At 37.8% G+C, this 27,977-nt stretch overlaps 1 protein-coding gene across 3 annotated transcripts in view; it reads right to left on the bottom strand.

Annotated features, from left to right (window-relative positions):
* SPIN1 (spindlin 1) overlaps positions 1-27,977 on the bottom strand; it is a 61,499-nt gene that overhangs the window by 17,262 nt on the left and 16,260 nt on the right. The window contains exons 2-3 of one of the 3 annotated variants that reach the window (XM_074165939.1): positions 21,825-21,902; positions 17,475-17,700 (exon numbers count right to left, since the gene is read on the bottom strand). The exons of 1 other annotated variant lie outside the window; for it this stretch is intronic. In XM_074165939.1, coding sequence (XP_074022040.1) covers positions 17,475-17,526 — 52 coding nt within the window. In that variant the 5' untranslated portion in view covers positions 17,527-17,700; positions 21,825-21,902. The remainder of the gene's footprint in view (positions 1-17,474; positions 17,701-21,824; positions 21,903-27,977) is intronic. One more of the 3 variants, XM_074165938.1, reaches the window with a different exon arrangement.

Raw genomic sequence — 27,977 nt, 5'->3', positions numbered from 1 at the left:
TGGCTGGACCCATTCCAACAGGTCCATGTCCTTTCCTTTGTCGAGGACTCCAAAGCTGGACACAGTACTCCAGGTGGAGTCTCATGAGTGCAGAGTAGAGGGGTAGAATCACCTCCCTCGACCTGCTGGCTATGCTTCTTTTGATGCAGCCCAGGATGCGGTTGGCTTTCTGGGCTGCCAGTGCGCACTGGCAATCAAAATAAGTTCTTAGAATGAAGACTGCAGCCTCAGATAATATCCAATTCCCACATGTGTAGGGATGACTTGTAGCGATGACTTAATAAGGTCAACTCATATAGACCCTATTAAAGTGAAGGCTGCTATGTATGCTGAGGATGACAAACGATCAGGAGATGTCTGGCTTGATCCTGATTCTCCCAGTCTTCTCATTGTACTGGTTTTGGCTGGTATAAAGTTACATTTCTTCATAGTAGCTTGTATGGCGTTCTATTTTGGATCTGTGCTGGAAACAGTGTTGATAACATAGTTATAGTTATTGCCGAGCAGTGTTTACACAGCATCAAGGCCTCTTCTGTGAATAGACTGGAGCTGCACAAGAAGTTGGGAAGGAACACAGCTGGGACAGCTGACCCCAACTGACCAAAGGGATATCCCAGACTATATGATGTCATGCTCAGCAAAAAACTTGAGGGGAGGCTGGCAGGGGGCACTGCTGCTCAGGGACTGGCTGGGCATCGGTTGGTGGTAAACGATTGTTTTTCAATTGCATCACTTGTCTTTCTTGGGTTTTATTTTCCTCTCTCATCTATGTTTGGTTTTTTCCCCCTCACATTTTTTAAAATTATTATTATCATCATCATAATCTCTTTTTAATTATTAATCTGTTTTTATCATAACCCATGAGGGTTTTTTTCTCCTCACTTTTACCTTTTCGATTCCCCCCCCCATCCCACCAGGGTGGGGGGAAGTGAGCAGTGGCTGTGTGGTGCTTAGTTGCCAGACAGGGTTGAACCACAGTCCTCATGATGATTATTCATACGATCCAGTAAAAGAATGTTAACTTTAAATTGGCTGCTCCCATGATAAAATTTGAGCAAACATCAGATGCACCCCTTTGTGAGACAGTTTATCTTCTTAGAGTTAGCTAATTGATCTCCAAACTAAATTTTCAGCTACACCAATAGATACACCCCCAGAATGGACGACCTGTTTATGAGGAAAAGGAGCAAATCAGGTTACTCCCATCATGGAGGAAGCTCAAGGTTTAGCACAAAGGACTAGGGATTCTCCTACAAACCCTGCACTGCAACAGGCAGACTTGCTGTGGGGGTGTACTGTCTGCTGGGCCAAGCAGCTCCTGCCAGCCACCGGGGAGGGATGGAGGGCAGGCAAGGGAGACGGTGGTGGAAGAATACTCAAAAGTTACAAATTTGCATGCTGAATCTGCTATCTCAGACAAGCTGGACAGATCCAAGCCTGTAGGTCAGGACAGGCAGCCACCAAGTCTCCTGGCCACTACACCACAGAGAAGCTTGGTCAGTGACAGGCGAACCATGTGGGTTTTTACAGGGCTCAAGACAAAAGACAGTGTGCGGTGGCTGATACCCAAGAGGCCACTGTGACAGCCACTGTCACGGTGCAATTTCTATATTACGATTGTGTTGTGATTTCAGTATATTGCTCTGCTAAATTAGAATGCCACGTAATGTTGAATATCTGCAACTGGTATTAAAACACTACACCCTCCTTGTCTGCAATATCTAGAACCTGGTCAGAGTGTTGGACTGACACGTGTAACTCTAATGTCTTATGTGTATGTTGAAACACACGCAGAATTTCAACTATGGATACTAAAATTAACACCTACAGAGAAATACTAGAGTTTCTCTATAGGTCTAAACAAGCCGGTTCTTTTAAATTTACACTACGTGCATGCCCCAGGCATAGCTTTGGAATATATATATTGAAAACTTACGTGATAGTAGTAGCATCACAGAAGAGACTGAAGCACTAAAAGTACCCTTAACCTCCAAAGTCTTCACAAATATTTTAATCTTTGTATGTTCATGTGAAAAATTAAAGAGGATGTATATACAAAGTTACAGAAATGGCAGAATTAAAGTAATTAAAGTAATGCTACATTTTATGTTTACAACACTCAAGCTCCTGTAAAATCTTCAGGAACCTGCATTTCAAGCTGCAATGACATCTGGAATGTTTGGGTTTCAAAAATTAAGCCTTATATGCCTGTTACTAGAGTAAAGATTCTATTTCCAATTTTTGACTCTTTTAAGACCAAATAACTAAACTGCATGCTTGTAAGAACTATTAGCTAGAAAGGAAAAAACAGCTTGATTGGAAACCCAAAAGCCTCTGGGACATGACTATAACTACTTAACAAGCTTTCTGATAATATTGTCAGCTACCTCTTCTGTCCATGTTTTATTAATACATAATGTAATAAACTAAGTTTTATTCAAAATATGGTTTTATTAAAATACAAATATTTAGAAAAAGAAATCTGTTCTTATAAAGTATAGGAACTGCATCATCAAAACACAACATATGCATTTTGTTTTACATTACTGGCTGATGAGACAAAGTAAGACTAGCTACATCAGCTCAACTAGTTAAAAACATTACAGAAGTAACACCTACATATTCTTCAGAACAGTTTGGTACAAAACTTGCTTTCTGTCCTCTGCTCAAGGACTCTGCACTTGTGCATAAGAAGGGAAGTCCAAAGCATTTAGTCCTTCAAAGTAAAGAACAGGAATTCTAGACTTACTACAGAAGCTGCAATAATAAAAAAGGACAAGCTATGCAAACCTCCGGGAATGGGTGTTTGCCCTGTTCACTAACTTCTCACCCTCAGAACCTCGAATCTTTGATAGGATTCAACTTGATCATTTATGTAGCAAGCTCCAAACCAAAGCCAACTAAAATGACTAAGAACTGCTCAGCTTCTTATGTCAGCCAGTACCTTAGTTATTAATCTGGGAGCTATCTTAAGTAATGGCATTTGGGTGTCTAATATAAATGTAACAAGCTTTCAAGAAGACAGGATAGTAAGTATTTGAAGATTCTAGAACAAACCCCCTCCTGTAGTGACTATAAGCCAGAAAACACCTCTCTATTTTGCACTTTCTGAATTCAGTAAGGACTCAAGGAGATGTGAACTCCTTTTAAAGACATCTCAGATTACACTATTGAATTGTGTTATTTCACTTGGCCAGACAGCTGCAGAAATTGTGGAGGTCACTGAATCATGAACATTTCTGTCCCATGCAGCAGTCCAAAATAGGGGGATGGAACAACACAGAATCCTTACACTTCGCATATTCTAATAATAAGGTCAAAATCAGAATTATCTGATAAATCTCCCTGTTTGAATCTTTCTTTGACCATTCCTTCAGCAATTCCACTGCTACTGAAAGCTACAAGAACTCTATCAGATATTCATAGGGCCAAAGTTTAATAACATCCAGAGTTTGGAGTTGTATCTAAAGTTCAGAGAGAAGGATGGCACAGAGAGAGTGAAGTGTTCAAGATCACTCGGGACAGCATCTTCCTTAGTGCTAAGAAGATATACTCAAATAGCACAACTATAATCCTTGCAATCTTCAGTGGGGATTGTGAAATCAAGAAAATTAAAAAAGCCAACTTTAGCAGTTCATGCTAACAGTAACACAGCTTGACATAGTGCATTGCTAAACACACATCCATGCACCCTCCCCCACCAGACAACAAATTTCATTACTGGCTCCCCTTTCAGACACTGAAAAACAAGAATGGTGTCCAGGTATAATGGTAGTAACACACTGTAACTGTTTCAAGCCGCTTTTTCTTGCGTTTATTATCAAAAGGATCTAAAACAAAGTAATGCTTTAAAGTAACTGCTAAAACAATTACAGACATTTTAAATAATAATAATAATTATAATAATAATAGCAGCAAATGCACCTCAGGAAACTAGTTCCATACTTGGAGACCATGTATATTACGTAACGCTGTAACCGTCAAAATCGCACCAATAAGATATACACACTGCTACCTGTTTAACAGCAGCATGTGAAAGACCATTTCCCTAATAGAAGCTTACACTAAAGTCCAGCAACAGCACAAAAAGACAGTATGTTCCAAGAGATATAAGCACCAGTAGTAGAAATAAAAAAGTATACTGAACAGGCCCTGTCAAACAGGGGAATAGCTGTGGACCCCAAAGCACCCCTTTAACTAATTATCTCTTCCTCGCAAAGTATCAGCTGATCCATACCAAGATAAAACATTTGTTTCAAGCAGCTAATGCGAGACAGTCTTTGAATGGCTGCAAAAACTACTCCTTTGAAGTGGTAAAGCCCATTATAACCAATTCAAAATAAAAATATTTAGAAATTAATTGGAAAATCTAAAAGTCTTCTGATGTGTGAGGATATCTTAAATCCTGTGTACTTTCCTTTTTTGCAGGATTAAAGGAAGAAGTAAAGCTACCACAAAATAAAACAGACATGAAACACCTTTATGTGGTGTCATGGTTTAACCCCAGCTGGCAACTAAACACCATGCAGCCCCTTGCTTATTCCCCCCCCAAGAAGGATGGGGGGAAGGAAAAGAACAAGTAAGAAAATTTGTGGGATAAGATAAGAACAGCTTAATAATTGAAATAAAATACTACTCATAATAATTGCAATAAAATACTACTAATAAATGAAAAATAAATTTACTAATGAAAAAAAAAAAACAACAACCAACCGACTGACAAAAAGAGAGAGAAATAAAACACAAGAAAGAAAAGTGATGAAAACGAAAAACAATTGCGCACCAACAACCAACTGATGCCTAGTGGCCTTCCAGCCAACTTTGCCTGGAGTTTATATGCCGAGCATGACATCATACGGTATAGAATATCCCTTTGCTCAGTTGGGGTCAGCTGTCCCAGGTGTGTCTGTGTACCCTCCCAACTTCTTGTGTTCCCCTAGCCTACTTGCTGTCACAGTGGTATGAGGAGCAGAAGAGGCCTTGATGCTGTGTAAGCACTGCTCAGCAATAGCTGAAACATCCCTGTGTTATCAACGCTGTTTCTGAAAAAAACAACAGCACAAATCCAAAATACAGCCCCATAATACAGCCTCCCTATCTACTACAAAGAAAATTAACTCTACCCCAGCCAAACCCAGCACACGCTCCAGCCCTTGTTCTATACCATTTATGCCATGCTCAGGTCCAATACTATCCAATATATCCTCACTAACCACCTCTCCCCCCACTTCCCATACTTTTATAGAATACACAGATATCATTCCCTCAGTATATGGATCACCCCTGCGAAATGTCTGAAAAATATCCATAAATGTCCACAAAATGTCCATTGAGTTCATTTAGTATGTGACTTTGGGGTCCATCTGTTACAGTGAGGGAGGTGGTGTGTTGGGTTGAGATACCGGGCACCAAAGCCAGCTCAGGCTGGGTCACTGCTGCACTTGCACTGTTTCTTTAAGACTTGTTCTCCATTGGTTCAGGTGGTTTCTGCTACAGTAGTTCCTATAACATGCAACTCAATCACAAGTTACAACGATTTATAAAGGTATTTCCATTACAATCTCCATCCCTGGTCCCTTTGGGCCAATTACAATTACATAGGGAGAACGTAGCCTGGGAATACAGCAGAAAGAGGCAATCTGTCAAACACCTGAACCAAACTCTAAAGAGGAGCTGAGCACGCTTCTGGGAATGGCCGGATAGTGTCACCTGTGGATTGTTAATTTTGACTTCTTAACGAAACCCTTGTATGAAGCTATCAAGGGATCTGGAAATTGCATAGAATGGACTCCAGAATGCAGACAATCATTTGTTCACTTGAAGCGTGGGCTCATGGCTGTCCCGGCCCTCAGATTACCAAACATGGAAAAACCTTTTGAGTTGTTTGCTTACAAGAAACAACATGTTGCTTTGGGAACACTGATTCAGAAGACTGGATCCTGGGAAAGACCAGTAGGATATTCTTCCAAGCGACCAAGTAAGTAAAGGCTGGCCTTCATGTTTGCAGGTGGTGGCGGCTACCGTAATGCTCATACAAGAGGCACGGAAGTTAGCCCTAGGGCAGAAGCTGACTGTTCAAGAACCACATGTGGTGACTACTCTTTTAGAGCAAAAAGGGGGACATTGGCTATCCCCTAGCCAAATGATGAAGTATCAAGCTGTTTTATTAGAACAGGATGATGTAGAATTAAAAGTGACTTCAGGATTGAACCCAGCAACCTTGTTATCTTTGTCAGGTGACACAGAATTAGAATATGACTGTTTGGCAACAATTGAACAGGTTTATTCTACTCACACAGATTTAAAGGATGAACCTATAGACTCAGCAGAAATGAATCTATTTGTGGATGGGAGTAGTTTTGCTGATAACTGAAGTAGGAAGGCAGGATATCCTGTAATCCTAGAAGAAGTAGTTATAGAGGCAGAAGCATTCCCTCCAGAAACTTCAGCACAAAAAGCGTAATTAATCACATTAAATACAGCTTTAGAAGTAGTGGCTGGGAAAACTACTAATGTACGGATTGACTGGAAATATGCTTTCAGGGTACTATATGCCCATGAGGCATTTGTGGAAGGAAATGAGTCTCCTGTCCACTCAAGGAACACCAGTTAAATATGGAAAATTAACTAGAGGTGGTGCAATTGCATAAACAAATTGCTGTAATGAACTGTAAGGCTCATGAATTCGGAAACTCTTTCATCATTGCAGGAAATAGAAAGGTGGATAGGACTGCCAGGCAAGCTGCAGAAAAAAAAATCCTCAGGATGTGGCCTGAAAGATATCAACACTAAAGTCAGCCTCTCAAGTATACAGAAAGGGATGAACAACTAGCTAGGTTGTTAATGCCTGATAAGGATGAAAACAGATGATGGATGACCAAAAATTAGCGTGTGCTATTACCTGAGCATCTTATGAGAGACACTTAAGAGAAAAGCCATGAAGAAACTCATTGGGGAATGGAGGCTTTAATAGATAATACTAAGACTTATGCTCTGGCAGTATGAATCACCGCTATTGCAAGAAGTGTCATAAACAAATGCGAGATATGTCAGACGAATAATCCCCAAAGTAAACCAAGACCCTCACCAGGAACAATAAAGAAAGGAAATATACTGGGGGATTATTAGCAAACCGATTTTTCTGAGCTTCCCAGACAAGTCAGGTACCGATATTTGTTGGTACTAGTGGATATCTTTTCTGGATGGCCTGAAGCTTTTCCCTATCATACCAATCAGGCATGGGAGGTAGTGAAGGTATTACTAAAGGAGATTACTCCAAGGTTTGGAATCCAATTGGAATGTCATCAGATAGGGGACCTCACTTTGTGGTGGAAGTGGCTTGGCTTTAGTAAAGTTTTTAGGGGTAAAATGGGATTTGCATACCCCTTGGAGACCCCAATCAAGAGGGCAAGTAGACAGAATGGATCAAACATTAAAAAGACAGATGAGTAAGATTTGTCAGGAAACACAACTGAAGTGGCCAGATGTTCTCCCTTTAGCTTTGTTAAATGCCAGGATCACTCCTAGGTCAAAGGAGGAAGGTAGCCCATTTGAAACACTTCATGGGCAACCTTACCAGAGTTTGTCTCATGAGCCGGGGAATGAGATAATATTAGGAAAGTAGCATACCAAAGAATATGTAATTTCTCTAGGAAAAGTTGTTTCTTCCCTTAATAGGTATCTACATCAGAAGATACCTGTCAGGCTGGATACAGTAGTTCATCCATTTCAGCCAGGAGATTGGGTCTAACTGAAAAACTGGAGTGACGAACCCTTGAAAGAAAAGTGGAAAGGATCTTTTCAAGTTCTTTTAACGACTTATACAGCTGTGAATTAGATGGAGAGAAACCTTGGATTCATTGTACCAGAGTTAAGGAAGGTATGGCATCTGATAACTGGGAAATAGTTTCCCAGGGACACAATCCATTAAAGCTGAGAGTGAGACAGCAGAGTGTATGAATAACACACAGGAAATATCTGAATTATACAAAGGACCTGCACACATATTGTTCTATACTGGAGTGGGACTTTTAATTTTGATTAGTATCTTAGTGTTTTGTAGGTTTCTGTATGAACATGAATTACTTAATTCTAAAATGGACATTGGGCTTTGGCACTGGATGATAGGACTATCTCTGACCCATCAGGATCCATGGGACCATAATGTTCATTACAAAATGATAACAGCAAACTTCAAAAATAGAAAAGTAGTCTAACTGCTGGGTTTGTACTCACTTTCCTCAGCATGCAGAGCAAGGGATGCCAGTTATAGGGATACCTATTCCATTTAACATTTCCTGGAACAGCCTCTGGGAAGGACCTAAGTTTCCAAAAACAAAGAATCTAGACGCCCTGGATAGGGATATAGACATTCCAGAATTCTTAGATGCCAAATGTCTAACTTCAATTAAAACCCTCTCACCTGGGAATGTGTCAGTGGGGCACTATCTGCATTGTGGATGGTCTATGCAAGTGCAAAGGAGACTACTGGAATATTGGTCAGTTCCAGAAGGTACAGGATGGTATTGGTTATGCGGGAAAAACGCTAGAGAGGTTTTACCCCCAAATTGAGCTGTATCGTGTACTCTAGGTGTGTTGGTTCCAAACATTACCATTATAGGGGAAATAAACAGAGAATCATGAATCAGGTCCTATATGAGGATCTTTAAGATCGTAAAAGATCGTAATCGTAAAGCACAAATAATCAACAGTCTGCTGCTCCACTTATGCCTTCTTCTGAGGTACTCTATATCCAGCTGGTCTTACAAAATTCAAGAGATCAACTGTATAGTGCACACAATTGGGTTTTGTCTGTGTCCCTTGGAGAATGTCATCCACATACTGTGACAAGGTTACTGTCACATAGTATACTTGAGGGTATGGTCTCTATATGAGACAACCCTCTCATATGGTCTCTAAAGTCTGAAGAAGAAAAAGGAAGAAAAATCACAAAAGGGGATCCTTCCAGGAAAAGTGCTCTCTGCTTTCCAGCAGGCAGTTCCGCAGGCAGAGCAGAAGGCCTGATCTTACTTCTGGGCCTCGATGTTCAAAGCAAGGGTCCCCTTCATCAAGCAACTGATTGTACATGGAGCACATGGGTTGCACTAATCATAAAATGAGCTCAAATGAGAAACCCCAGTCGCTCAGGAATTCTGGGAGTCATCATGGACTGGCCAGAAGGCAAAGATTTCAGAGTATCAGCAGAGGAGGATGTGACACGTGCGGAAGAAACCCCACTGTATAATAAACAGCCAGAAAATGAAAAGAAATATGATAGATGCTGTTGCGTTGTGGGAAAGTATCAGAAGCAGAAGGCTCCTGTCCTATACACCAAGCTGCAGAAACTGCTGAAGCACAAGGTGAATTGAGCCAGTTTGCAGAAGTGGAAGTTACTCATCTGGCTTCAGACATTGTGAGTCAAGAAAAGTGGCCAGTACTCGTAACTCTATACTGACTCATCGATGGTGGAGAATGGCCTGTGTGATGGTTCCAGAAATGGAAGCAAAACTGGCAGTGCAGAGGCAAACCCATCTAGGCTGCCCCATTGTGGCAAGATACTGCTGCCTGGATAGAGAAGTTGGTTCTAAAGGTACCTCACATAGATACCCGTGTGCCTAAGAATCAAGCCACTGAGGAACATCAAAACAACCAGCACATGGATCGGGCTGCTAAGATTGGCAGCGACTCAAGTGGATGTGGACTGGCAACCTAAGGGTGAATTATTCATAGCTGTGTGGTCCCATGACACCTCAGGCCATCAAGGAAGAGATGCAACATATAGCTGGGCTATAGCACATGGCAACATATAGTTGGGCTCACAACCGATGGGTGGACTTTGCCATGGACACTATTGCACAAGTTATCCATGAATGTGAACCATGCACTGCAGTCAAGCAAGCCAAACCGTTAAAACCTCCCCGGTGTGGAGGACGATAGCTGAAATATAAACATCGTGAGGCCTGGCAGATTGATTGTATCATACTGCCACAAATCGTCAAGGCAAGCGCCATGTGCTCACAATGGTGGAAGCAACAACTGGTTGGCTAGAAACATGCCCTGTGTCCCATGCCTTCGCCCAGAACACTATCCTGGGCCTTGAAAAACAAGTCCTGTGGCAACATGGCACCCACAGAGAGAACTGAGTTGGACAACAGGCCTCATTTCTGAAACAGACTCATAGACACCTGGGCCAAGGATCATGGCATTGAGTGGGTATATCACATCCCCCATCATGCACCAGCCTCTGGGAAGATAGAACAATACAATGGACTGTTAAAAGCTACACTGAGAGCAATGGGTGGTGGGACTTCAAAACATTGGGATACACATTTAGCAAAGGCTACCTGGCTAAAGTTTATACCAGGGGATCTACCAATCGAGCTGGCCCTGCCCAATCAAAACTACCACATACTGCGGAAGGGGATAAAGCCCCCATAGCGCACATGAATACTATGTCAGGAAAGACAGTATGGGCTAGTCACAGGCAAAGGCAAACCCATCCATGGGACTGCTTTTGCTCAAGGACCTGGGTGCACTTAGTAGGTGATGGGGAAGTCCTGTGTGTACCTCATGGGAATTTGATTTTGGGTGAGAATAGCAAATAAATCAAATTGTATAATGTTAATTGCTGAATAACCCTGCCACTTTATGTCATCATTACTACAATTTCTATATGCCTTATGAATGGTACTACAGTAAGATTGGCCCCAATTAATGAAGAATGAACTTTGAAAACAGTAAAACACAGCAGTGATGGGACCAGAACTGGCTTCAGTGGCTGGCATCCAGCAACTTCATTGAGATCTACATGTTCATCCCATGTACCATGGGCATGAGCTGCACCAGACACATCAACCACAAGCTCCAAAAATACAGCATGCAACAGTCCAGCACCACACACCATCTTGCCTGCCCTGAGAGACTGTTATGATAGATGGAGCCCAGAGTCATGGATTAAATGAACTCAATGGACATTTTAGAGGGATGGCCCATAGACTAAGAGAATTATATTTGTATGTAGAGAAAGAGACATCACACAGACAGGGAAAAGTGGACAGTAACTGGAAAGTGTAAAATCTAGGCATGACAGATGTTATAGAATAAGGAGTGGATAATGTCCTGATTCCAGTGGGGATAGGGTAATTATCCTCAGGCTCTGGTAGGGGACACAGGTATTCCGTACAATGTGAGTCCATAGCCAGGAGCTGGCCCAGGAGGCAGCACAAAGTCTTTGCTTGGAGCGGACGGGGACATTGCTTGTCTGCTAGGTGAGCAGTAGTAATGTTTTGTACATTGCTCTCTCAGTGTTATTCTTGATGTTTTCCTGTTCCCTTTGCTGTTCTGTTAAACTGCCTTTGTCTCAACCCACAAGTTTTGCCTTTTTCTTTTGATTCACCCCACAGCAGTGGGGGGGCTGAAAGAGCAGCTGCATGGTTCTTTGTTGCCACCTGAGACTAAACCATGACAGTCTGGCACATTAGAGTCACAAAACTATAAAACCCTGGTGGACACTGGTGCACAGCATACCCTATTGCGATCGAATCATAAAAGGACAGAATCTGTTACTATTGGAGTTACTTATTTGTATTATTACTTAATTGTAATGTTATATTATATTAACATATATTATTATATGTTAATATATGTTATGTTATTACTTAATTGTAATTGTATTATATACTTAATTACTTATTACTATTGGAGATACTTATTTGTAAAGGCATGATGTTTTAATGAGTGATGTCTATGATGTCATATTGCTTTGTCTTAATGACTTAAATCATTTGAGATAAAATAACTTTTTAATTAACTTTTGACATACACATATATTGCTGATCATCTTCTTCACCTAATGACTGTGGAACATAAAGCAGTAACCTGGCTTATACAAACCCTGAAACCTCCAGTACTATCTAAACAGCTTGTGACAGAAGTCTAATTAGCCTAAGTCATTCTTTGTCAAGTGCCCAGTTCAAAGCAGAAAGGCATTTAAAAAAATCCCAAACATTTAAAGGGTAGTATCTTCCTGCACATCTTTCAAAAGAAAAACACATCTGCATACCAAGTGTTTTGGTGTCAAGCACAGTTTGGTCACAAACCGCAATTTGACTTCAAAGACGTTAACACTAATTAGAGAATGGGAAAGGAGAGTTATTACATTCTACACAGCATGAATGCCATTGACTGAATGGGTTTAAATTCACATCCTTTACCTCCTTTTAACTATGATAAGACAAGTTCTAACTAGAACACTCCATGAAATTTTAGGTAAGACTCAAAATACTTTGACCAACTAAATTGCCCTGAACATGGAAATAGAAAAAAAATAGAACTGAACAAAAATCAAAGTGAATGTATTAGCTTTACTCTTCTTTGTAATAAGCAGCAAAGACTCACACTTTGATGGATCTGAGGAAGAAAATATTTGTCTCATTCACTTATATAAGAGCACAGAAAGACATTTTTTGTAATAGAAAGTGAACACAAACTCCAGCTTCCAGTCAAGAGTATCAGAGTTAAGCATTTAATTGTCATGTTGTCGGTATGGTTTTTGAGGCTTGGTTAATTTACTCTAACAGATTCTTAAAATTCAACAGCAAAACTAGAAACCATGTTTCTGAGTACTTCTACTTTACTCTAGGCAAAGTAAAAGAAAAAGAATAAGACAAAACACGCTAGAACAATCATGCTTTCAGGATGTTAACTCCCAGGGAGCTACACGTCATTTCAGATGAGGTGTACAGGAGGAAAGAGGACAGGAAAAAGCTACTGGCAATGTTTTTTTTTATTGTCACATCAGATGTTATCTCATCCAATCCAGCAAAATCATACAGACTCTTCAAAACACACACTATCTTATTTCACAAAATATCCCCTGTTTACAACAAGCCGCAAAAGCTGGGTGTTTTTAAGACATATTTCAGAATCTTCTGTGGGAAAAGCAGCAATCCCACAGGAATTACTCTGTATCTGGAGGCTATTTGAGAATTACTTTCAGGGACCTAAGAAATACATTCATGTGGTTATCCACACCTAGTACTGACCAACCTCAACTTAAAAGAATTTAGGGAAGGGAGTGCTTTTAATCAAAGTAGAAGTGCAGAGATATAGAGAATTCTGACTCTGCCAAAAGATTTCACTGCAGTCCTAAACCAAGTCATATCTAGCAGTGAGATCTCTTTTCTTAGTTCACAAAGACAGTACTGAAACAATTTACACTTTTAAATGGGGGGAGGGAGGGCCTACAGAAACTTGTGTATGATTTAATGTCTCCTAATTACTAAGAAACAACTTTGCTTTCAAAACATCCAGCATTACAATTGTTCCTTACCATCAGGCAGTTTGGTGGGATTCTATACCTCTGGGAAATAATTGCTAGGTTAGGTCTAAAGGACCGTACTTTTCACTTGCATTATAAGTGATCACTAGGTCAAATAGAAGTGTAAACACATGGATAATCATAACTTACTTTACAATCAAATTAACATCATATAGTATAATTAAAAAAAAAATAAATCTGTATTCCCCAATATTGGAGACGCTAATCAATAAGACATGCACCCTGCCATGCATAGAAGCAGCTGGCTGATCTACTGAAACTACATCCTGGAAAGCAACTCTGTATTTGGACAAACTCATAGAGGCTGTAGCCATGTACTTTACTGTTCTGAAAAAATATAAAGTTTAGCTTTCCTTCTTTTCTCCATCTTCAATTCTACCCTTTACTTCCTCAAGATGGAACTATGAAGTATTTTTCCAGTAGAGACAGATTTCAAAGGCCTAGAAATTTTAATATACTTTAATCAAACATCCTCTTCTTTTACACCTACTTTACAGCAAATGAAAGCATTTCCTTTGTAGGCAGATAGGACAGATGAAAATTGGCTTTTTCAAAGAAGCCACCAAACCTGTAATGTCACTGATTGATAAGACTCTACAATGGGATGAAATCAAAGTCAAACGCAAAAAGTTTTTGTAATGCATTACATTTTGTAAAAAGTAATCATATTGGCCTATATGAATACTTGACACAACCACTAGTTTATCTGTACCTCCAAACAGACCATGTGCAGACTACAAAAAACTAAGAGTCGCCTAGAATCGAACAAGTTTATGATTTTACATGATTAACAGGTCAAATATAAAGTTTGTAAGATTTCACCATATCTTTTAATCAGGAGGAAAATTAATAGAATATAGTAATGCCAAATTACGCCCAAGTCATCCCCCAGTCTGTACTGATACTGGCCAACCCAGATGAAGCACCTTGCACTTGGTCTTGTTGAAACTTCTTTAGGTTCGCACAGGTCCACTTCTCAAGCCCGCTAAAGTCCTCCTAGATGACCCTTGAGGGACATCATATATTACTGGTTTCCAGTTAGAGACTGAGTTGTTGACTGTAATTCCTTAGATGCAGCCACACAGCGAATTCCTTATGCATACAACAGTACATCCATCAAACCCGCCTCTCCAATTATGTAGGTAAAAAACATCATACTTACCCCCACTGATAATGTCATTACTAATTATTTCAAATAAAGTAACTATCAAGCTCAGTGATCACTTAACTACAGTAAATCCTTAACATTCCCAAAAATAAAAGAAAAAAACCAAACCCAACTGAAGCCACCACCACTTTAGTAGTCTATAAAATGTCACAAGAATCACTGACATGTAGTCAATCGTAACACACAGAACACCACAACAACTGCAGGACTAAAAGTCATTCTTCCCTAGCCAATAAATCTTAATATAAAACTAAGAAATAATATCCCTTCACCTGTTTATAACCAAATTCTCCTTCTAAAAAGAGGGAAAATCCACTTTACCTCGTTGCAATTTTGATAGCTTTCTTGCCTAGAGACATTTTCTGAAAAACCCAAACTAACTTGCTATAATGTTAATTTATATCACATTGCAAGGCCTCTCTCCCAACCATCAAAAATCACCATTTTATAAACTCCAGTGAACTCAATTACTATATTTCCTGCTTTTTTCAAAGAAGAATTTGACCACTATCAGTGAAACTGCTGCTGAGATAAACAGTCTGTCTTTCCTGCTCACTAGTTGCCTTTAAAAGTCCCATGCCCAACTTTCACTGTAGACTGGGCTATGCCGTCTCCTACTGACAGCTGCCTGCTGGACTCATGCATACCCATAAAAATCAAGAAACAACAGCAGATAATTTCAATACCTCTCCCTCCTCCTCCTCCCCCTGCAAAACCACAGTAAAAACTATCTAGCCTCAGCCCACCAAATATCATCTGGAGAAGGAGCAACAACAGCAAGGATGTCAGCAGCAGTCTTCCTCAAGAATATAATAGCTGGAGGCTGAAAGCTGGCAACACCCAAGCCTAGGCCGCAACTGTGCCAAGAGCTGATGGGGACCAAATGTGTACAAATCATGGGTTGGATTTAAATTACAGTGATACTACACTAACCAAATTAAGGACTTTCAGTTAAGATCATAATTTTCTCTGTAAAGTTTTTTTGAAGATAACTTGTAACTGTTGTATAAGGAACACTAAAAAGCAAAAATGGCATTTGAAGTGTGTTAATTTAACAATTAACAATTATTAATAATTAATAAATAACAATCAATAATAACAAAATAATTAATAATTAACAATCTGGCATGGTGCCAGTTATAGGACAAACTATAAAGAACAAATGGAAAATGTGACAATATAAGTCTATTATACTCTTTTTTTAAAAAAAAAAGCCACAAAACCAAATAGGAAACAAATTCTCTTCTCAATGTACTTAAGTGAAATGTCCTGGCTTAATTTTTTTTGTTTTTCAGAATAAAAATGCAGCCATATAATCATCCTCTATATAACACTTCAAATCTGTGCTGTAGTTTTGCTGTTCATCGCACATCACGTTGGAGTTATTAGATAAAATATTTCCAACAGTTACCTTAAATATCTAGTATCTAAGTTCTTTGAACTTGGGCACAGAGCCTAGTTAATGCTTAGACATCAACAAGACTGAAGTTAAGCACCAGGTCAAAGCCTGCTCTCCTTTCTTTTCTTTTACAAATACAGTTCTACTCCCACAGCTTTCTGCTAGCATCAAGAGGAAGGATGATTCAATTGATGGCATGAAGCTCACTGAACCAAGTGTTCAATACTTTGTATTAGGTCTCTCCTTTGAAATCTTTTATTAAAAATATTTTTGAGTTACCTTTGAAATCAGCAGATGTTTCAAATTAATAACAGCAAATTGACATTAATGGAAGTTAATCACAGGTAAACACAGTTTTGAAAATTTCCAAATGCTTTCAGAGAAATTTTCTAGTACCAGTTGTTTCAGTTCTCAATGAACTGGATGAGTATTTGATAGCATCAGCATGAACTATTGTTTGGGTATTTTAAAAGTTAACTGAGCTTTCCCAATTATATGTGACAGTTTCCTATGATTTTTAGAAAAGCACCAATTCAAAATGGTTGGTGATAGAAAATACGCTGCATCATGTGTCTGCAAAGTCTTTCCCCACACAGGTCACTGACTAATGAGTTTTGCTGCAGCACAAGATAGGAAGGGCACTTCCCTCAAACTGAAAAACACAAAGTAACTTTGTAACAGAAAAAAATGACCAAATATACAAAACAATTTACCTTTAAATAAGTTCAACTAAAAAGCAAATAATTGAACAGAAGGATGAACAAGATTTATCTGTAACCTTTTCATCCTCAAAATGCCGGTCTGTAGAATTGCAAATGTTAACTTCTAGTCCCTATCCCACACTAGTCCAGCCAGAATGCACAGCTGAGCAGAGTCTATCTAAATTTACACAGGACTAAGTATCAACTTTCAGAACAATTCTTCTCTGGTCACTTGATGCTTCTTTGCATCACTGCTGATAATTCTTACTACAGAGCACACAAGATTGACTAAGATCCATTAGCCTTTCAAGCTGCAAAACTCTGAATAAACCTAACTAGTCATAAGAGGATGACCTCTTACTCAAATTTGCATTTTTCTGAATTAAAAAATTGTTTTATAATACTTTCACTAACCTATTTCAGTTTAGAGGGAATACACAGTAGCAACAGTATTTGCATTTTTGTAGTGTTTTCAAGAGATTCTCTTTTACAGTTACTAGTTGATCAGCTTCGATATAACCATGAGGAGTTTTACTGTTATAAATATATTGTGAATAAATTTCTGTTTATGTTCCAGCACTTCTGAGATGAACAAGCGAAACCCCCCCCTTAATATGTCAATGTAATCCTACAACAAGATTGATTTTGTTCCTCTTTAGAATTTATGTTAACTTACAGTTCCAATAAAACTTCAGTATTATAGACAATATTAAACACTTCTTATATCTATGTCTGTTTATATAACAAAAGTACATGTTCTTTTAAAATAGGAATGATAACACCTTCATAAACCCATTAACATATCAAGAAAAATTCCAAAGTAAGAACACTTTTTACCCACTAAAACCACCCAGAAAAACACCTCACCTGCATCAGCTCTGGACCGCTGACCTGGTGATTTTCCAAATGGGGTCTTCATTCATCTGTGTTTAAGTGAGCAGCAAAGCTGCTGGACTAGGGTGAAAATCCAGTTCTTTACAATTCCCAAAATATTGTCTTACTCTTGGAATAAGACAGCTACTTATTAATCTGCCATTCAATCATGAATTTGTCCTTCCTCAAATGTAGAAGATTCACTTTCAATTACAGTACTCTGAAAAACAAAACCGGTAAATGTAAATAGGTTGATTTGAGATTCGGTTATAATAAGCATTAACTGACTTGGTTAAGTTAAAATATTTCGTTACACTTTAATGTTTGTTTTCATACTCAAAGTTCCTTCATATTCTGTTACTCTGAAAACATTCAGCAAACAGAGGGCATACAGGCAACAATACTGCAAAACAAATACTAGGGCTGCTACTTTTCCTGCATATTCATAGGTTCATAGGCGAGTTCCATATCGCATTAATTACATACCAAAAGGAAAGCTTCTTAAAAACCATGAAGCTCAATACAGGGAAGAATGACTACAGGCTTAGAAGAAACAGTACTCATTCACCAAAGGTAAAGCACAAAAACTATTTCCATTTACTAGAAACAAAACACCTTCACAACCACATAGAGAATAACTTTGATTCACAGAAGTATTAAAAAAATAAAAATATGTTGAAAAAAATCCATCATATTCCAAAACACTGTATTTATTGCAATGACTACTGAAGCCAGCAATTTGTTAAGTCATAGGTTCATAGAAGATCTGCAGAAATTTTTTTATATTCTCTACACCTACACTCATCAGATTCCCCAAACATTTAGTCAACACATTCCTCTAGATGAGGGAGATAAATGAGGACAATTTTTTGAAGTAATTTTCAGGATTTAATTACAGAAACTTGTGATCACCTGAGAAATTCCAAGAATTACAGGTTAGCTCATTTCAGACAGGAAATATTTATCCAGATTAACCCCTAACATCAGTGCTACTACAGCCAATACAAGTGAAGTCAGATCATCCTTTTACCCTCATTTCCTTAAAAAATGTCATTGCTGTAATCATGTTCTCTGTAATCTGTTAAGCAGCACTGATCTTTTCTCTCTTACTTGAGTTCTGGAACCTGCTATCAATTTTCATACAGGGGTTAAAATCGGAAGAATGCCCTAACCTCATATGAGGTAAAAAGAGTACCTTATGTTCATGCTTTACTGAACAAGGGTACATACAAGGACATGCCTGGAGGTATAATAAAACTGTTATGCAGAAAAATGCATTTATATCTAACAACACTTGCCAATTCTTCCATGAATCACACCCATTAACTTAGAGAACATTAGAGAAACACAGAGCAACACTCCCAGGAAAAAACAGCAATAGCAAGACAAAAATTCAGTAATTTCCAGTTTTCAGAAAAATGCATACTATGTTTGTAAGACTTAACTTAGACTTTCACAGTCAGGAATTTGTAAGAGTTTGTGAAATTAAAGTTAAAAATTGATTCACAGGAACTCAGTAGGTTTTCCACATTTCATCTGTTCCTGAAATCTACTAGTGTACACACAACAACGCTGAATGATACCAGGGCAACAATAGTCAACTCTTAAAAGTATTTGAAGACACAATAAGAAGCAATTAACTTGCTTAACTACTTTACTATAACACAGCAAAAGGATTGTTTTTTCTATTAAACTCAGAAATATTTTACTATTAATTAAAATACATTAGCACAGAATCACCAGCGATTATGAAAACAAACTTTGAATTCAGAATCACCAGCGATTATGAAAACAAACTTTGAATTCAGAGCACTGCTGTGGTATAATACCATATTTAGTCTCCCAAGCACTGCATAAGTATACAAGAGGCACCTTTTCTTTCCTTGAGGAGAGGTATTAGTTGAGAATCAACTGTAATCTAGTATTGTATTTTTCTACTTCAGAAAAAACAACCAACAACCCTCCCCTCAAAAAACCATAAATCAAACAACTCCCCTGACACAAAACCACAAACTGTGAAAATCCTTCAGACTTAGAAATTAACATAACCTTTTGCAGCAAGCTGTTGACCCATTATTCAAGCAGCTGTAAGTATTTCATAACACCTGTTTGTGTTATATACTTCCCCCGAGATTTCCAGTTCATGGCAAAAATATAAAGTACTATATAGATGTTTTATTTTCACTGGTTGTTAAATAGCTATATTTGTAAAGATAACTAAAACACCTCAAAAGTTGTGGGTTTCTATCAGTTAACGTTTTTTTTTTTTTTTTAAATGGTATGTCCCCGAGCATTACTACACTACAGATCTAAAGTTACATCTCTAAAAAGGAAAATTACTTCCTAATCCTTTATAGGTCACAATTCATTTGCTAGCATTTAATGAAGTGTTTCACTGTACCCTCTGAACCTAAGGACACAAGGCTACTGAAGTCAAAAAACCACTGCTTTTCTAGAAACTAAGCCAGTAATTGCCATGAATTCAAAACCTCACTGAATATTTTCACTGAAAGCAAACGACACTTGAGTTTTCCTAAAACTAACATTCTGAATTCAATTTACATTTCAGTTTCCCATTGATAGTTATAAGATATTAATAGGGAGGGATAAAACCTGATTTTCTGAAAATAAACTGAGGTACTTTGGAACATCTTGCCTTTTAAAATATATGTAATGAAGTCTCACTTCATTAAAAAATAAACCAAACCATATAAAACTTAGGATTCTTAAATATGATGAATGACAAAACAACACATTTAATGTCATCGTGCAAATATCTTGAACTCTTAATATGGAAAGTCATCAATAAATTAACTCACAAAATGTAAAACTTTTACTACACAATTTTATGGCAAGTCTCAAAGAATGTCGTGTTCCACATAAAAGTTGAAAAGAAGTTTTTAATATGCTTCTGATGTACTCAGTAGCAATAAGCTATACTGTTAATACCTTGATTGGATGTATATAAGATGATTTATGAAACAATCAACTTTTTAAGGTAATTTTGTTGATAGCAGCACATATAACAAAAAGAACACAAGTAGCTTTTTTTGATCCAAACTGACAAATCCAAAACAAGTTATACTAGTCTTTACAGACTGCCAGTAGCTTTCAAAAGAGAAATGCCACTACCTATCAGTTAGGCACCGATTTCCCTAACACCTGACAGCACAGGTCACCAGCAGCACAGCTGCAGCTTTCACCTAAAGACAGGCATTCATTCTTTCAACTTATCATCAGCTGCAACTACTCACCAGCCCAGGTGTTTTGCTTGTTTGCTTTTACAAAGCTTCCTAGATCACAGCACATTAAAAAAAAAACCAATATGGAAATTAGATCACTAGTTTGCTTGACAGTGTTATAATTACTGTGAACTGTGCCACAGAATGTTAAGTACTAGACTAAAAATACAAGCCCTACAAATTGTCAATCATACCAGTTTTAATAAGAATAGTACAATCATACTATCAGAGTAGGGAAGAAGACACAATATTAAGACAGAAAAAATAAAGCTGTGTTAAAAAATTATTTTTGCAGTATAAAGGCAAGAGGAAAATCCAAAATGCACACAGACTGCAGCTTTCACTGTGAAACAGCTTAACTCCCTCTATAAACTTAGTTGTTTACAAACATTAAAATGTTTTTACATGAGCTTTTAACTCCATGAAAATAAGTGCAACCATCTAAAATAATTCTCTAGCTTAACTTCCAGTTAACTTCCATGCTTGTTTTTCCACCAAATTATACACACTTCACCGCAACACAGAGCACAACAGTTTGCTGTATTCTAGTGAAAGCTATCCATGGAAGAGTGACGTTTGTGGCAGAAAAACATAGTTGTGATAATTAATGCTAATGGCACTAAAAGTACAAGGTTAAGTGCTTCACTCCTAAAGAGCATACCTAATTTTTACTATCATGAACACAGAAGGAAATAGTATCAGAACATTTGCCGAGGCACTGCTTTCGGGGTAGAGGTTTGAAGGAGGGGCAGGGTAATAGCTTGTGTTGCTTCTATCTCTTAGATACAGAACTGCAAATTCAGATTATATATCCTCTGATGTTAACTACAGGCTCACCACTCCTCAGGAGGTCTGTTCCTGCTTTGAGAGCTGACAGTGAGCAGGCCTTCTGGCACCACCTGGCAGACTCCAATATTTCACTTTGACATCTTTCTCTTGCATGCTAGGCCCCTCTAAGCTTGCACTGGGAGCTGTTTAGTGAAGGACCAGCATATCACAACACATCACAAGGCTGGTACATGTTTCAGTTGAAGTAGTACCATGGTTTCAGCACTAACAAGTTGGATAAAGCGTGTATGCTATTAGACTCCCTAATTCTTACCATATGAACAGAAAGAATCATCCTCTGCAAGTCTTCTGCACCTCATCCCGAAGGGCCATCTTAATGTTAAAATATCTCCTAAATAACAGGGGGAATAAAAATATAAATGCCTAGTTTTAGTTTGCATTACTTTTTTTTTCTTCCTTAAGAAAAAAACAGAAACACTTTCCTGTGGTATAAGAATTCAGCCATTCAAACTCCCAAGCTTGTTTTGAAGTATCCTACAGGCTCATCCAGCATATTGGTTACTAAGAACTTTATCCTGTCAATAGAATTTTGTGTGGGTAATAACATTTGACATCTGAGAAGAAAGATTATAGTATGCAAACTCTGAACATAGAAGTGATTTACAGCTGACAAACATTTATTTCAACTATGGATTTATGAGCTGAAAAGACCCCAAATCAAGTACTACTATCCCTCCCCTATGAAAGCCTCTCCAGTTTTTTCTCTACCCATAGATATGTTATTTGCCTACAACTGTGCAGAAACAAGCAGCAGTGGCAGGTACACAAACACACAAATACACATATATTTGGCTGGATGGGCCTTTGAGCAACCTATCTAGTGAAAGTTGGACCAGATGATCTTTAATGTCCCGTCCAACACAATCTGCTCTGTGATTCTATGACAGATATAAACATATAAATAAAATTTTAAGTTACCTTCACGCTACAATGCTGTAGTGATGCAACTGCAGATTATTCAGAAGACTGAAAGAATCTGAAACTTGGGGAAACTGCCTATTCAAGTGACTATTGTTAAGAATGGGACTGCAAACACTGTACAGTTTCTGCTAAAGAGGAAGCAGCACACGCATACATGCGATCAATTCTAGGGATCAGACTATCATACTTTATGGTGATTCTGGAACTGAATAAAAATGTTTTTAACCTTTCAGCAAACTCCTGTATTTTTACTTGTGTCAAGAGACAGCAAACTGCAGTTTCTATTTATAAATAATTACGTATTAAAACACTTTAGCATCAACAAAGGGACAGACTGTTTACCATAATATAGAGCAAAAAAAGGTTTTGCTAATAAGTTCTGAAGACAAGAACTTGTTATTATAGCATAAAACCAGGGAAGGTGACATAGGATATAAGTAATCCTAAAAAAACTAAAAATGCTATAATAGGGAACTATCAACAGTAATATTAATTTGAAGAATTATTCCATTCATTCAGAATTAGATAGGTAGTTTTACAAAGGATACTAATTTTTCGGAAGTCTTCTGCCTCAGGCAAGAGTTTGAACAAATTTTGTCTAGACAATCTTTCCGCACATATCCTTACCATAGCTCTACTAAAGTTAGAAATAATATTTCAGGTGAAATGTGGATTTTTTTAAAATACTTTTTTTTAAATCAATTTCATTAACTTGAAGCATTAATATAGTTTTACAAGAACACATGCAAAAGGCAACTCAAAGACTGCTTTCAAAATTCTTACACAAAGGTTTAAAAAAAAAAAAAGGAAAGAACGCTCAGAGAGAAATCCTGGAAGTATAGTTTCCAATGTTTCCTATGCATGTTTGTTTTTTCGCTCTTGAATTAGCAAAACGTGGCTATTACTGAAACAACAGTAGAGGGGTTTTTTTATTTCCACTCTTTATTTCCACTGCATTTTCCCCACAACATACATCATTAAAGCAGTCTGTCTCACTTAATCCAATTTGACATTTAAGAACTGTTCTTTTCACAACAGATTAATTTGACATAAATTTTGACAGTGTGTAATTCAGCCACTTTGTAAAACCAGCAGCTAGAACTTCACTAGAGCCATATTATAAAACAGTAAACAGACTTGCTTCTTTTTTTTTTTTTTTTTAATTTCGGAGACTTAATGACCAGCCTCCCAGAAAGAGAGTATCATCTTTCAAGACTAACTTTTGGAACTCTCAGGCTACAGTTCTCAATTGAAGTAAAAGCTCCAGTAAAGAGAGTAGGAGAGCACAAGTCGATGGCCCCCGTGTCAGCACCCATTTCTGATTTTAAAAAAATCTGTAACAGATTAAATGCTAGAAAGATGTAATTTCCTCCAAAAACTTATAAAATCATTTTTAGCCTTGTCTGCATTACCCTTATGCTTACATAAATAGTTACTGTGGGAGATGCAAGGTACAGAAATTGTTAAGCCTGTTCTTGTCTGCATTTCAGCACCCATCCATCACTAGCCTGGAACACACGAAAAAACAGGTAGGATTTTTCACTTTCTACGGAAAAACACCAAACAACTAAAACCCAGAGGAATCGCATTTGACACTACCGTACCAGACAACTGCTCAAAATTACAAGAAGAATATACTATATCCCGTTTGGAAATACTTTGCTGGCATCTGCTCCTTGAAATGCCTTGCGTTACTGGGAAAGAGATCAACTTCTGAAAGTTAATTCTAATCACCTACAATAAAGGGTAGGGTGTTTGTCTTAAACATTCACAGAAGTATGCATCGCATTCTTAAAATAAAATCCATAGGTGAAAAACAAAACATAAATTGTGTCTTCCAGCCCAAGAACACAGTCAATGGGTTTGACTAGTGCCACACCAGTGAAATTTATTATTAAAGTTCGGCTGTCTAGAAATTAAGCACTGAAAGAGGCAAAGTCTCTCCAGGTAGTAAGAACTAAGTTTTTGAAAGTTTGGGTATCTAGAATAAAACTTCTACTTTTTATAAATATACCAAGGTGGCACTTTCTAAAGTGCCTCTAAATCCTACTGCAATCAAAGAATTATTTGAGACTTTTTGGTCAACCACAAAATACATTGACATCATATCATTCTCATCTGACTTGCTTGCTATTTTATGCTAGCCTTCAGTATATAGCAAAATTCCATACCCAACATGAATGTGGGATTCTGGCCTCAAAAAGCGGCAGTCTCCACAAGTGGCATACCATAAACATAGTTCCAAGGGATTCCCCATGAAATGCGTAGCGTTTACACATATCAAAGATTTTACTCAGTGGGCCACAAGTGGAAACAGAGAGTAAACAGCAAACTGTCCAAGATAAACTACCTGGAGGTGACTCAACTAGCAGGTCAGCTGTTAGCCTTGCAGAGCTTAATAGCTATCTGAACATCTGTACAGTGAAAGCATAAGGGTGCCTCAGATATACTTCAATTTACCTTCTTTTTTTTTCCAGTCTAGATTGAAGTTATTACAGATAATTAGCAGTAACTATTACAGATGATTAGCAGTAACATAATAGCAGCCAAAAGTTACGTATGTATACTGTAGTGCAGCATGTCCTGTAGTGCAGCCTGCAAGCCCTCAATATTATTTCTTTCCCTCTTTCTCTCCCAGTTTCATCCCACCAATCTTCATATAATCTTTACCTGGTTGCACAATACCATTGTTTTCACCTGCCACTCCAGTATCCCTTAGCGAGAACATCTGGCTTTCTTCTTTTGCAGAATCTTTCATGTGGATGATAGTATTTTCAGTGCATTCGAACACGACAATAGTTTAAGTATGTATGAACACATCATAAGAGAACAGGTATTTTTACCTTCAGGGTTACAAAGCCCCAGGTCATACCAGGTTAGTTTTTCCTATTTATTCTTCAGTGGGGCAGGAAAAAAGGCCTTAGAAAAAATTGACTTAAGATTCTTAGCAAACAAAAAGCAGAAGTTGAAGCCTGATCCATCAGATACCTCAAAGGATTCTCCACAGCTTCCTACATATAAAAATTAGGTAGGAATCTCAACATAACCTGTAAGAAATTCTATTATTAACTCTCCAGTACCTGTCCAAATAGTTCAATGAACCATTGTGTGGGAAGCTTTAACATGCAGTTATGGAAATGAAACTCTACTCTAGAAGCTTACAGAGCTATGAGATCAATGCATAAAAAGTCTTCCCAAAAAGATATTTCTTTTCTACCATGAAATTAAGATCATAGGATAAGGATAAAGGATTAAGGATAGAATTGATCAGAAGGTTAAAAGTGCCTTACCTGTTAACAAGTTAAGTGAGCTTCATCTATTTTCTTGCTGACTTCACAAATGGTCAGAGGACTAGCATCATGATTAAAGAAAAAAGTTACGTACTACACAGAATTAGCAGTTACGCTACACAGACTACCACCCAGAAGGTATAAAATCAAACTGAATGCCTCTGCTACTTAACATAGAAAGATCTGTAATGTTGTCAGAGGTTTGACATTATGCCTCAATGGCATCACCACTTCATGCAGCAGAAAAATCTAATCGCCAAATAATTAAGAGTGCCAATTTTGACAATGATATTAAGTAAAAATTTTAAAACTAAACTTCATCACTTACGTTGCATCAGAACCACTTTATACACTCAAAATTGCCTAAAAAAGTAAGAGCTGCTAAATGAAAGAGAAAGTGAGAACAAGAACCCCATTACATACTTTTTTTTATCAATGAGATCTGGTAGAGAAGCCTGTTTCACAACATATGTGTTAGAACTATGAGACGGCTTCCCTTTGATCTTATTTCAGCAAATTCTGTGCTAAGAACACCGTAAAACACAGCTCACGATCAAATTACACACAGAATTGCAATGTGAACTTTCGTAGCCCAAGCTGTTGAAACTCCAAGAAAACAATGTAACTAATGTTTAGATTTTACTTAGTTTTTGTATTTCAAGCAATAAAAGAAAACTTAGAATAAGCAAACTAAGCACAAAACAAAGAAGCAGCATAAAATACCATACATCTTGAAAGTGATATAAAATATTTGAACCTTATCTAAAAATTACGTTTAAGACGAATACAATTCAAAAATTAAACCCTAGAAATACTAAGAGTTAAATGCAACTTTTTGCATACAGACACTGCTTAATAAGTTAAAAAAGGCTTCAAAGGTTTGTTTCGTTTTGATTTTTTTCTACACAACTTTATTCTACACAACTCTGGAAATTTTTTCTCTTATTCTAAAGCATATAAATCATTACAAACCTTTTCCATAGTAGAATCCTTGGAACTTGCCATAATGCATTGTTATTTAGTAAGAGTTAAACAAATATTAAAAGCAAAGTTGTGCACCCATTACCTGTGCTTCACTCGAATCACATAATGGCTTTCTTTATACAAACACATTTAATTATTTCCATGTTCCACCTAGCTTGTCTGGCTCTGCCCACATTTATTACACATCAGTTACCCTTCCAGATTTGACAGGTAAAAAGACCTAGCCAAACCACTTGTCACTCTACCACAGTTTCTAAAGCTATCTGCCACTGCAGGACACTGAAATAAAGCAAATCAAGAAGTCATTCACTTATTTTTAAACTTTGTTTCAAGACCTAATTTCCCAAGCACGGCCTTACACTCTGTGTTATCTTTCTCCCTGATTTCAGCCTCCAGTCTTCCATGTATTTAAAGTCGTTTTACCATCACTTTACAGATCAATTCCTCCAGTCATTTTACAATGACCAGTTCAAACATCTGCCCACTTTTTTTTACATAGTTCTTCATACCAACGCTCTCTGGGGATCACTGCAGCATTTTTTTCTGCCCTTGCATGTTTGCAAAACTAGCTGCAGTACATGCTTCTCTGTGGCTTCTGTTTTCAAACTGAGGGCTACTTGTCACAAATAGCTTTTAGCCATCACCTCTGAAAACCAAAACCAATTAAAAAAAAAAAACACAACAAACAAAGCAGAACACAGAATAGAAACAAAAAAGTCTCACTGATCATCCTCAGCAGCACAACAAACGACACACTGGTATTTTACATTGAATTATGGCTGCAATCCTATCCAGACCACACAATGCTGGATAGAAAGAAAACATAAGCAGGGACTTAGGGAGCTCTGCTGCCTAATGCCAGTGGGTCTCTACTAAGTATGTATGAACAGGAATTGCTCAGTGCTTTTTTGTTCAGAGTTGAAGTTTTTCATTAGCAGTTTGCTAGCTTTTTAAGTAAAAAAACCACTATGTCCTTATCAGAGATATACATACTCTTTATACTCTTCAGTTACACCTCTCTGATGTCAAGTTTCAAGTATTGGATCATGAAGGCTACAGTTACTTTCTGCAGAAAAAGAAAAAATCAACTCTCTTCCTAGTTATAGCCTCATGAAGACAATTAAGCAATTTTGATGAAGTTTTATTAGAAGTTCACTCCAAAGAGCTTAAAGCATATATCCAGAATAAGACATGCAAGTCTTAATGGCCAA

Source organism: Numenius arquata, chromosome Z, assembly GCF_964106895.1.
Source record: "Numenius arquata chromosome Z, bNumArq3.hap1.1, whole genome shotgun sequence".
Lineage (NCBI taxonomy): Eukaryota > Metazoa > Chordata > Aves > Charadriiformes > Scolopacidae > Numenius > Numenius arquata.
Note: the sequence above shows the minus strand (reverse complement) of the source record. Positions and strands in the feature narration are given on the sequence as shown.